Genomic DNA, 11,964 nt, shown 5'->3' on the forward strand with positions numbered 1-11,964 from the left:
GTGTTATCACATACAAACTTTTTGAAAAATTCTTTTGATGCATATGAGACTCATCTCATTGACAACCTTTCAGCACTCCCACCACCCAATTTGTTCATTTTGTTTTGTGCAATTCATTACAAATAATATGGATGCAGCGTGACCATGCAATAGAATAGTATACTAGCAGTAAGGACTGGGTATCTGCTTGCTTGCAAGATGCTTCACTGATTCAACTGTATGGGAGTAATGCCATGTAATACTACTCCACTAGGTTGCATTCAATGGCCTTTCCTCAAATGCTAAATCAAACACTACACATCAACGCCTCCACTCTGCTCCACTGGCTCCATGTAAGGATCGCACTCTCTATCCCAACACATGTTGTGCTGCTACAAGGCTCAACCAAAGGCAGCTCCTTTGCCTCTGTAGCGTTAGTGCCACCAACAGTCCCCTCCTTCAGCCCTCTTAGACACAACGATCTCATAATCCTTAAACTTTCTTGGCAGGACTCAGTCATCCTAGATTTGTGATTTCATGTTGTACTTTCATGATTTTCGAATTGATTTCAATCTAAGCAGTTATTCAGGTATTTGTAGGCTGTGGTCACCCCTCTACAGCAGAAAAACAATGAACACCAGAGCAACAATTTATGGCAGGTCAGTGCTGGACAACAGATTGAGAGTTAAAAGCCACAGAGCAGCCGCTATGCTGACACAAACGTTTGCTGACTGGACTGCGTAGTTTGCTTGTGATCGGTATTGTCATTCCCTACATACAAACATAACATTTAATCTGACGACTTGTGAAATATTTTGAGTGCAACTGCATAATTTTCCTTAAAAAAAGACTAAAAAGACAGTCACAGCCTCTTGCCTATCGTGATTTCATGATTAACTCCTTTGCATTTTATGATGGGACTGGGACTCCATCCACAGAAATTAGCAGGGACAGTACACCTTGCTATCTTTTCTTTAAAACTAACAATACAGTGGTGTATTAATTGTGAACAGAGGAGACTGGTGCTGGCCCTCAGTTTTGCATACTTCAACTTTTCCACTATAACCGAGAAGCATAAAATGTAAACAAACGCTACATTATTGCTAAAAAGCATCATTACTGGGTTAAAATGGGAAGGCCTGAGAAGTTACTTGTAAATGAAGGAAAATCAAGTGAATAATTACGTGAACAACCATCAGTATTTTGGTTCTGCCAAATTGGCACTGGTTCTCGATACCCAGCCTTACTGGCAGTGTACACTGCAGCAGGACAACTGCCTGCATCAACAAGCAGGGACAAAATAGACGTTCCTCCTGTGTCAGGGCCCAGTTGGTCTCAGCAACAGACCTGCTTATGCCTGTTCTTTGTCAACTTTCCATAACTGTTCCTTGACCTCTGTGGGCAGGGTGTTAAAGAGGTCCTCCTCCACCACAAGGCCGGTTCTCTTCAGCTGTCTGCACTCGCTCAGCTCCACAGGCAGACACTCCAGACGGTTTCCTCTCAGCTCTAGCTGTGTCAGCCCGGTCAGCTCACCAAACCGCGATGGCAGAGACTGCAGGCAGTTGTTCCCCAAGTTCAAAGTGCGAAGCTTTTTGCACTGGAACAGCTCATTAGGCAGGCTCTCAATCTTTATTTCGAGGTGGGGAGGGTGTTGTGATGGGAGAGAAACAGAGAGAAATTAGAGTTCATAATTTAAAACATTTTCAGCATCAGACAAATTGTTGCAAACAATCCATGAAGAACAAAAAAGCAATGTAAAAATCAGTAAAGATTAAAGTGTTTAGAATACATTGATTATTCAAGTACTCACCCTGTTGGCTGTCACTGCCAGGTACTGAAGATTCTGGAGGAAGCCAATGTCTGTCGGGATATAGGTTAGGTTATTATGGCTCAGGTCCAGGAAGCGCAGCTTTCGGCAATAAAACAACTGGCTGGGGATCTTCTCAATCTTGTTTCTATTCAGGTACAGTTTTTCCAGGTTGGTCAGTGTGCCAATCTGGATGGGAATATAGGCAATCTGGTTGTACCAGAGTTTAAGGCAGACCAGCCGATGAAGGTGCTGGAAACTGATGATCTCCTCAATGGTCTTCAGGTTGTTGTCCTTCAGATCAATTTCCTGTAAGTTGTGCAAGCTGAAAATTGAGTGTGGTATGCGCTCGAGATCACAGCGAATGAGCTCCAGTTCCGTCAGGTTCACCATCTTCTTCAGGCTGTTGAGCACCATCAGCTTGGTGCCTTCATTATTGATGGAGAGCTTCTGAAGGTGCATGCCCACATCAGTCACCACCTGAGGTAGCTTGGTGAGGTTGCTCTTCAGACGAAGAACTTTGAGCCTTTTGAGCTCCCGGAGCCCGTCGATGACAATGTAACGGTTGTTCTCCGCACTGAGATTCCCTGTCAGATGAAGTTCACTAAGATTCTTCAAACTGTAGATCCATAAGGGAATCTCTTTGATATCAGTGAACTTGATGTGCAGAGACTTCAAGTTCTCACGCAAAAAAGCCAACGCAGGAGCTTCGATTTTAGCTGGTGTGTGGTAGAGCCACATCTCCCGCAGGTTGACCAGCTGGGCAATGATCGGGGGGATGGTGACATCGGGGATAAGCTCCAGTTTAAGAACCTCCAGCTCCATCAGGTCGAATACTGTGTCTGGAATGCCACTCAGCATGAAAAGGTGCAACTCCAACTTCTCCTGAGAGTTCTTAGTAATCCTCTGCCTGAGCTTGTCCAGTGTCCACTCATTGTTAAGGTTGAGCTGCCTCAGCTTATTCTCGCTTACTTCTGAGAGGAACACAGCGAAGCGTTTAGAGTACAGAGGATCATACTGATCTATCATGTGCATCATGAAAGCAAAGTCATTCTTCACATCAGGTATGTCGCTGTAGCTGCTCTCTTCCCGTATGGACTCGAAGGAGTACTTCTTTAGAGAGCGCCGAAGCATCCAGCAAAGTGTGTACATGCAGATCAAACCATACACCACTACTAAACTAATGTAGAAACAGGCTAAGATTTTAAAAAGTGTAGCCAGTGGGTGAGCACAACGGTACACGCTGTAACCTGTCAGACTCTCTATATTTACCGAACAATCAACACTGAATTTAATATCGTGCACATAATACCCAGTATAACAGATTATCAAAATGAACTTGATGACTTTGATGATAGTCTGACGGATGTACAGTCTGTACACAATGTCTCCTTCTTCTACGTGTATACGGAATTTCTTCACTTTTTCAAACAGTGCTTTTGCCTGCTCACCCTCTTTCTTATCCAAAACCCCTGTTTCTGTCCTGTCTACAATGCCCTGCTCAAAGCGAGTCTTTGTCCTTTGGAGCATAGGAACACTAGCTTCAACATCCTCGCTGATAACAGACTCCTTGTGGTCCATTGAGCCGTTCATTTTCATTGGTTTTGGGTCGCTCTCTTCAACAACCGTCTCTGACAGCGCCCTTGTTGTCCATGGGGAGTCAAAGCATTTCAGCAAGATGGAAACAAAGTGCTCTAGTTTGGAACTAGTCCGTGGGAATTTAAACCAAAAGTTGCTGCATGCTAGGAAAATGAGGGTGTGAAGTAATACTAGGTAAGGAAAATACTTGGCAAACCAGTGCAATCTGTTCTCATAGCACACAGCATCCACATAGTTGTACTGGTGGCGGTCCAGATCATACTGGATCCCTTTGGGCTCTAAGAACAATGATGCAGAGAGGGTAGAATTGAAGTTCTTTTTGCAGGTCTGATTGACCACCCATTTGCAGGGCAGGCAGATCATCTTGTCCTGGGTGACCTGCAGTGTCCCCCCAAACACAGAAATCATAAGCATAACAATGGAGATGTAGTCGGTGAACACATCCCACCATGGTTTCAGGATGCGGTATGCTGGCTGTGTGTCCACAAAGTACCGCAACTCAGTGATGGGGATCATGATTTATCTGTGGGGAAAAAAAGAGTTGAATCATAACTGAGTACAGTAATAAACTGACTTACACAGCCTTGTCAAATATCAAAAGACTACAGATATGGCTTTCTACGGCATCAAAAGGAAAGAGTTCCTTTTTCATAAAGCCTAAACAACACAACATACTACGAAGACGGCAAATCAATACTAGAATGCTAGCTAACAAGGTCATACATCAGAACACTGGAGACAGTTAGTTTGAAGTGTGCCAGTAGTAATGCACTAGAGATTCCCACTTATGACACATAATTGCCTGATTGACTTAACTGAGTGGGCTACCATGCAATTCATTTAACTATTATTAAACAGACACAATTAATCTTGCTTTCAAGAGGGTTGGCACACCAGACATAGCATTTCAAATGTTTTGTCTAAATGGCAAAACAGCCATCAATAAAAATTTTCTGCAATTGTCTGCATTTTAATTTAGTCCTTCAATGACTTAGGTGAGGAATTAGTCTGTGTCCTCATTAACTGTCCCCAGAAAAAAGAAGAAGAAAAAAACAAAACAAATACTACACAGGCAATGAGACAGCTGCCTTTAAAGTGTATGCAGCCCATAAACATGATAAATTAGTAAATTAACAGAACTATCATTTCAGATTGCCGTAATTGAGAAAAACCTATGGACCTAATTTTCATTGGGAGGACTCCTTAATTAGCAGAGATGCACCGATCCACTTTTTCTCTACTGATGCTGATTATGATGAGAAAGTGCTTCAAACCTTATAAAGTACTCTGATACTTTAATAAGTATTTTGAATTGTATAATGTATTCTGTATGTAGTATGAGAGGCATTTATACAGTTAGAAAAAGTTGAATGAAGTCTGTAAAATTGCTTTGCTACACAATAAAAACACTATAATAAAGAAACCGTAGTATAAATCAGTCGTTATTGGCAAATGTCCTATGCGCCAGTAATGGTGGATATACTGATTGCATAGATGCATCACTACTAACCAAAGCTAAAGGTGGGCGATGCAATCATATGTATTGTGACAAATTATAAACTTGTCAACCATCCAAGATTTCGCAATATCATTTATACAGCGGCACCTATCCCCTAAGCATTGCTGGGTGTATTGGGCCAAAATAAGTACTGTTGCTTCATGGTAAAATTTGATTTTTATTTGATTTATGTATCAATGTAATGAATTCATAGGTTTGCTGGGTATTACATTGATATTACACATTCCTGTGTGGTTAATTGCACAATTAGCAATCTTCAATTTAAGATTCAGAAATTATACCATTTTGCTTACATATTCTAAAATAAGCCGTTATAGAGGGGTTTAACTGTATCACCCACCCCTCTCTACATTTGGCACACATGCAGTTAACCAGTTAATCTATTACACCAAGTGGTTGGTATGAAATATAGCCAGACTTAAATAAATGCGCACACATGAACAAAATACATAAAGATTCTCTTAACGCTCTTAAAAAATGGTTCTACTTACAAATCCGAACGGTAGGGCACAAGAACTCCATACATAAACAGTCACGAGCCATCCACGACTACTCCTTTGCTGCTGTTGTACATCAGAGCCAGATAAAGCCTTCCAAATCAACCTCTAGCCTTGTGCGAGTGTGACACACCCAGCATGTAAGCCCGAGAAGTCACTCTTCTAAAGATGATGTTCCGTTTTGGCTTGTTTAACCCAAACAACACGACCGCCAGAGGAGCCACCTTGCTCCCTGCTCTCTATTCTTAGCCGTTTCCGTTAATAATACCCAGAGTATTGTCTGTGGGGGCCTTGAGAAGCACCTCCCTTGACCTTCAGGAGGAGATCCTGTTTATCTTAAAGAAGCTGCTGTCTCCAACCAGTGTCTCTCTGGAATACTCTATCGTCACCTTTTGCTCCCCCACCGCCCCCAAAAACACACACCTACACATACACAACAAGAGCTGGGAGTTGGCATTCATCAGAGCTTGTACTTTGTTAGGAAGCTGTAAAGACGAGGAGTCAAGATGCCTGGTCTGATCCTTGGCCAAATAAGCATATTTAGACTGGCCTCAGTTCAGAGAAACGTTTGCAAACATACTTCCAGTGAAGTAGCCTGGACTGACAACGACAAGTACACCTCGTAAACTAAATACTCACCAGTTTGGAGGTGTTATCTGTGCTCCAGTGTCTGATGATGTCCCTGGTGGACGAGCCACTCTCTGTGTAACCAAAATTCCTCATGGGCCATAGCCGCTCTCATCGCCATGGGGTTGAATAAAAGACCTGCATATGTCATTGAAAGATGTGGTTAATATGTGGTTAAAATGTGGTTTCAGCTGGTTTCTACCTTGACTTGGGAGTGACATACTTCAGCAAAAAGCGTCAGGAAAGTTACCTGTATGCCCACTACTGATCCAAATTATGTTTAAACATTAATAGCTAATAGTACACCTGTTAAGACGTGTAATACGTATGGTGCCAGATATGATTTTTGTTGTCGGATACATGTGTTAATTCAGATGTGCCTACTATCCATCAGTCACTGCTCATCACGTTAGCATGGGATGTCTTTGTCATCTGGCTAGGTAGCTGAGCTAGCGCTTCTAAAAAGAAAGTTCAAGCTGGGTGTTTCTTTTTAATATATACAACTAAACAATGTGACACGACATCTTTGGGGAAGTACACTGCTGTCTGACAACACGCTCCCTATCGGCACCAACCACAAACAAGTATAAATGCTATTAAAGCAGGTTAGCAAACTAAGCTAGGCTGCTATTAGCAAGTGAGCTAACCTAGCTAACTGTACATGTTGACTACCGGCTCTCTCTGTCATCGGAAGTTTACATGCGAACAAACGCTGAAGCTGACATGACAGTGACGCACTGTTATCATGTATTAAAACTGCTAACATGTTCAACTTACTACGTCTGGTGTGCTGCCATCGATTGCGACGCTATTTTAATGTCAATAGTTGCGTGCACTGTTGCTAGCAGCTCAGCTTGCTAGCTGTTGTGTTTTTTCCCCCAGCACCTACGGGACAGTTCTGGGTTTGCACCGCCAAGGGCACGGGAGGCAGTGTGGCGCTTTTAGCAAACGTAGAAGAAGAACATACTTCCTCAGTTGTTCCTGATGAGGGATGTAAGTGTTTTGAAAGCAAGGGGAAGATTTTGTGTGCTGACTGGTTGTACAACAGCTGCAAATAGTGTGTTTTCACTGCGGAAATGTTGTCTTCGCGGGTCTTGTGCTCATCCCGGGTTTTACTGCACCCAAACTGGCTGATGATGAACCGTCAGTGTGTTTATGAAGCTGTTACATGTTCAGCCTATTGCATGACTACCAGCTTCCCCATGAAGGACACACACCGAACCGACACGAACTTCCAAGCGCCGGGAAAACAGAGACAGATAGATTACTACAGTGATCCAGTCAGATCACACAGGAATTACTGCACAGCTCAGGTGAAACTGACCTGCTGGAGTTGCAAACAGCCTCTTGACAAAACACTTGCTTTTTTCTGCTTGTCATGCAAAGTAGTCCAGCCCCCCGAGGAAGGGACATCCTACTTTCAGATTATGAATTGGTGAGTATCTCATTTATCACCACCTGCTGTGTTACTCATGAGCATTTTATTGATTAAGTCAGTCTGTGGGCAAAATATTTCATGTTGCCTTGTTTTGCCTCTTTACAGTGACTACACATTCACACTGGACACACAAAGGCTGCAGAAAAGATACTTGCAGCTCCAGCGGTCTCTGCATCCAGACAACTTTAGCCAGAAATCTGTGGTAGGCAAGGGGGGGGTGTAAGGGGAATCTGAGCAGAGATCAGTTGAGTAACATGGTTTACGAGTCAGCTGAGGCCGTCCTATCTATTAGTGCAAGTGCGAGACAGGAAATTGAGTTTGACCCCGTGTCCCTATTATGCCACATGGCTTGGCATTTTTGTTTTGTTAGTGTGATTCATTGTGATTTGGCCAAGGGAATAACTCTGGGCAAAGCTGGATGATTGCTTTGTTAAAAGACATTGACAAATTTAGGCCCTCTTAAGGAAGCTTACCCAACATTAAGATAACCAAGCAAACAAGGCCGAGGCAAGGCAAGCAAGTTCAAGGAATCAAAAGTTAAATAACAGAGAGGATGATAGGGCATCACTTTTAGGAGAGAAAGGAGTATAGACAAAAGTGGAAATATAGTAGACATGATACAAACAGCTTTATGTTTTAAATTCTATCGCATGATCAGTGATATTCTGACTTTTATCAGGGAAAATCAGGCGAATCTAATGACTGGCTCAGTTCCATTAAGTGTCCCAGGAGGGGAGTAAGCTAGCATGCACAATACTATTATACTCGCAATTCATCAGGGCTTTTCCTGCTGTGACATGTCTGTGAAAAGAAGGTTTACTTTGAAATACTTCAAAATGTAAAAAGTTCAAAAGAAACAATGGTAAAGGACCTCCATTTCAATAATAAAGAGTAAAGTATGATTAAACATATTAGTATTAAAACACTTCATGATTCATTTGAAGTCAATAACATTTGCAATGAAACAATTTGACTGGTATGTTTTAAAAGTGTAAAAGTCATCATGAGTGTTACAAACTGCGGAGTGGAGTGAGTGAGCCAGGACGGTCTAAATAAAGGTGATATCAAGTTGCATTATGGGAAATATTGGTGCAGTGTTTTGGGAGCCTGACCCATATTAGGGACTAAAAGTCAGGATATTTTAGAAATTATAGAGTTTTAGAAAGCAAACTCATAATGATGGTTGACACTGAAAGAAACTAAAGGGAGAAAAGAGAGAAGAGGTCTCATTTTGAGATGGAGCACTCACTCATTGCCATTTAGGAAATAAATGTGGTCTTCTCCTCCTCTTCACTTCTGCTTTGTCACTCCTTACAGGCGGACAAGCTTACTTTTTTTAACAACAGAATTTTGTGTGGGAAAAATAGGCTTGATGCACTTGGTAAATCACATTCAGCCCAAAGCACAGTTAGGCTGATGAGACAGGCGGGCCTGTACTTTACATAAAAACTGGTGCAGCTTTAACACTGTCACCTAAAGAAAGAAGACTCGTCCCAGTGCATCTGAGCAGTTTAAAGTCGAATGAGTTTATGGGCTATTTCCTAAAGTGGTAAACGGTTGACAAAATTTTCACATTATCCGGTTTCTCCCTTGTGAATCATTAAAAAAAAAAACGCATTGTTGTTTAGAAGAATGGCTTTGTGAATACAAGGAGGAGCCGAGGTGTGTCGCTTGGCACGTAATTTATTCTGTGCACTTATTGGAAAAAGCACAATGCAGACTGTTGTCATGATAGGATATGAAAGCTTAAGTCATATTCAGCAGAATGTGAGAGAGGAGAGGTAGCCTAAATGGTTGCTTCACACACAACCTGTCCAATATTATACTGACTCTGTTTTATTTATCAGCACCTCTGGCCATTTTTTCTTAATTAGACATCTTCCAGCCTCAGGGGTCCTCATCATATATAGAAAACTCATTACTTATACAAGGCTACAAGGCAGCCAACTACTGCACTGGTTGTTATTACAGAAACAGCTCCACACGATGGGCCCATGGGCCAGAGCTTGAGACTATTGATTTTCACAAGAGCTGACAAACCTGATAGCTGCAAAATGTACTCGGATCTGCCAACCATTTCCAAGATATTTTCCTCTCCGGCTTGTTTCTGCACATCTGTCGTGTCAAACTTACACCTGCATCGCTCGAAGGGTCCCAAACTGCTTGACTACAAAAGAGTAGCTGTATGTCATACATCTAATTGTCAGTATCACCAAGGATTTGGTGTTAAAAAAATGACAGTGGTATACATTGGTTTGGCAAGGTGTAAAATAGCTCAGATGTTACTCCCTTTTGTGACAGTCTGATGTGTATTTCTGGATAGTGTGAATATTTGTTGTTAGAAATTCACAGCATGTTAGTTTGAATCACAATAATACAGATTTTCTCTCCCTCTTTTAATAAGTGAGTATGGACTGAACTTGCCATCATTAGAAGCAAACTTAACAGAACCCTCTTTTGCAGAAAGAACAGGAGTATTCAGAGAGCCAGTCGGCTCTTGTGAACAAAGCATACCAGACTCTGCTTAAGCCTTTGAGTCGTGGTCTTTATATGGTGAGTCTGAAATTCCTGACTTAACTTCTAATGAATAGTTTATCCTGTCTGTCTGATCGCTTTTTCAAGAGAAACATCTTCACCATCTGACAGTTGAGACTAGTGGCAGGCATTTAAAGGGGCAGTTGGGTTTGATGATCTCCCATCCTATGTTTCAGCTGGAGCTGGAGGGGATGCGTATAGAAGAGGGCACCGACTCTGAGGCTGATTCTGAGTTTCTAATGGAGCTGATGGAGATCAATGAAGCACTTGATGAAGCAAAGACTCCAGAGGAAGCCAGTGAGATCGGCCAAGACACAAAAGGTAAACAAATATGTCTGTTCAGTCGTTGCCAGTGTTGACAGTTGACTATTGTCTTTCAGGTTTCAGTCCCGATTGATTTGGCAACACCTGCAGTTACCATGGTAACGGCCAGTGTGGTTTAATACTAAGGCCATGGCTGCTTGAGCAGCTACTTGTGTTAGAAATGCAGCATGGAAGTAACAGGTGTATCTGTTTATTGAGCAAACCAAACAAATTCCTGTTGAAGGAATGCACATGTAGACAATTTGAATCCAGGGTGGAAATGGCGGCAGCAATGAAGGCTACTAAATAGAAAGGTATTTACAGAAGATAAATACATGAATGGTCAATGCAGAAAAATTGCAGGCCATAATTACTGAATGATGCATACATGACAAATGTATCTCTCTTTACATGGCCTCTTTAATTTGTGTCCCATTTTGTAGACTAAAACATTTCAATGTATCCACGTGCTAGATGGTGCGAACCTGCAACATCGTGTTAACACAATACTTGATTTTTCTAATTTGGTTTGTTAAATTTCAAATCAAGCGTTTACTCTCAGAGGCAGGTGTGTTTGTGAGTTTCTAGGCGTGAAAAGCACCACACATGCTGTGTCTTGCTAAACCGTGCAGAACTGGAACTTGTTTCCTTCTCACTTGCAGGGAAACTGGCAGACTTGACAGAGAGGATAGACGCTGCCCTTCTTAAAGGTATTCACATGTTGTACTGAAACATTTTCTGTTCCTCCCACTCATTCCTTTGTGGTCTATGCTGAAGCTTTACCTTAAATCGCTGAGTGAGTCATTGATTAAACTTCCTTTTTGCACTCTTTTTTTTTTTTTTGTCACCAGGAGAGCTTCAAGCTGCCAAAGCACTGCTTGCCCAAATGAAATACTATGCAAACATTGAAGATAAAGTGAAGCAAAAACTTTCTGAATTCATGTAACCCCCCCCCCAATTTACTGTCACTTTATTCCATATTTTAACTACTTTTTAAAAAGTTTTGCAGAGAAGCGCACAAATTATTGTATATTTGTTTTGGGATTATGTAACTTTATTGTTCTAGTTGAATAATAAAACTACTGGTAATGCGTAATACACTACTGAATTGCTTGAATTGAATTTGTTCTTAAAGTGCTATTTTTTTTATTAAAAGCTGAATAAATATGAGGGTGTAATTGGATGCACTCAGTATCCCCCTTGAATTGCACTAATTCCACAAGCCTAATCATATCCAGTTGTACCTTCTGTATCATTGAATATGACAGAGATCTATAATACGCTGTGATTAAAATGCTGCTCGTAGTGTTTATATGATTATCCTGCCTATCAGTGAAGCATTTGTCATGAGGGGCTCTCTCACACGTGACACTCCTGTTCAGTTCCTCAGGTTACCTTTAGGTGGAGACATAACACCTTGACAATCGTGCAGAGGAGAAGTACATGTTGTACAAACTGGATATGAGACCACAAGGAAGTCCTTTTATTGAGGTAGACAGCCTGTTGAATTATTTATGGTGGCTTCATATGTACCATCAATGCTATGATAATCAGGAAGGCCCCACTGAATGGCGATTACTTGATGAGCCAAAGATCTGTGATCTGTGTAATTTCTAGCTCATAAATTGATGTACATTGACCCTGTGCACCTATGCCTTCA

General features: G+C 41.6%; 2 protein-coding genes across 3 annotated transcripts; one reads left to right on the forward strand and one right to left on the reverse strand.

The window, feature by feature from the left end:
* Positions 1–1,076: 1,076 nt before the first annotated feature.
* On the reverse strand, positions 1,077–6,901 carry lrrc8ab (leucine rich repeat containing 8 VRAC subunit Ab). 2 transcript variants are annotated; one of them, XM_070833509.1, is made up of 4 exons: positions 6,806–6,901; positions 6,041–6,166; positions 1,790–3,908; positions 1,077–1,606 (listed from the first exon to the last, which is right to left on the reverse strand). In XM_070833509.1, the coding sequence occupies exons 3-4, from the start codon at positions 3,899–3,901 to the stop codon at positions 1,331–1,333; spliced, it is 2,388 nt and encodes a 795-aa protein (XP_070689610.1). In that variant the 5' UTR covers positions 3,902–3,908; positions 6,041–6,166; positions 6,806–6,901; the 3' UTR covers positions 1,077–1,330. The 2 variants fall into 2 exon arrangements, with proteins under 2 accessions (XP_070689610.1, XP_070689611.1); XM_070833510.1 differs by lacking the exons at positions 6,041–6,166; positions 6,806–6,901 and adding an exon at positions 5,396–5,451.
* Positions 6,902–7,013: 112 nt separating this feature from the next.
* On the forward strand, positions 7,014–11,594 carry hscb (HscB mitochondrial iron-sulfur cluster cochaperone). The gene is made up of 6 exons (XM_070834145.1): positions 7,014–7,463; positions 7,572–7,668; positions 9,930–10,019; positions 10,178–10,322; positions 10,967–11,014; positions 11,156–11,594. Exons 1-6 carry the CDS (start codon positions 7,105–7,107, stop codon positions 11,248–11,250), a joined length of 834 nt encoding a protein of 277 aa, XP_070690246.1. The 5' UTR covers positions 7,014–7,104; the 3' UTR covers positions 11,251–11,594.
* Positions 11,595–11,964: the final 370 nt, after the last annotated feature.

This window comes from Pempheris klunzingeri, chromosome 7, assembly GCF_042242105.1.
Source record: "Pempheris klunzingeri isolate RE-2024b chromosome 7, fPemKlu1.hap1, whole genome shotgun sequence".
NCBI classification, from domain to species: domain Eukaryota; kingdom Metazoa; phylum Chordata; class Actinopteri; order Acropomatiformes; family Pempheridae; genus Pempheris; species Pempheris klunzingeri.

What these genes read in the sequence shown, in the direction of transcription:
- lrrc8ab (XM_070833509.1), bottom strand. Translation starts at nt 3,901, where the DNA reads ATGATCCCCATCACTGAGTTGCGGTACTTTGTGGACACACAGCCAGCA. An exon ending in TGGCAGTGACAGCCAACAGG is followed by an intron (nt 1,607 to 1,789) that starts GTGAGTACTTGA and finishes CTCGAAATAAAG; the next exon opens with ATTGAGAGCCTGCCTAATGA.
- hscb (XM_070834145.1), top strand. Translation starts at nt 7,105, where the DNA reads ATGTTGTCTTCGCGGGTCTTGTGCTCATCCCGGGTTTTACTGCACCCA. An exon ending in ACTTTAGCCAGAAATCTGTG is followed by an intron (nt 7,669 to 9,929) that starts GTAGGCAAGGGG and finishes CCTCTTTTGCAG; the next exon opens with AAAGAACAGGAGTATTCAGA. An exon ending in AGACGCTGCCCTTCTTAAAG is followed by an intron (nt 11,015 to 11,155) that starts GTATTCACATGT and finishes TTTTGTCACCAG; the next exon opens with GAGAGCTTCAAGCTGCCAAA.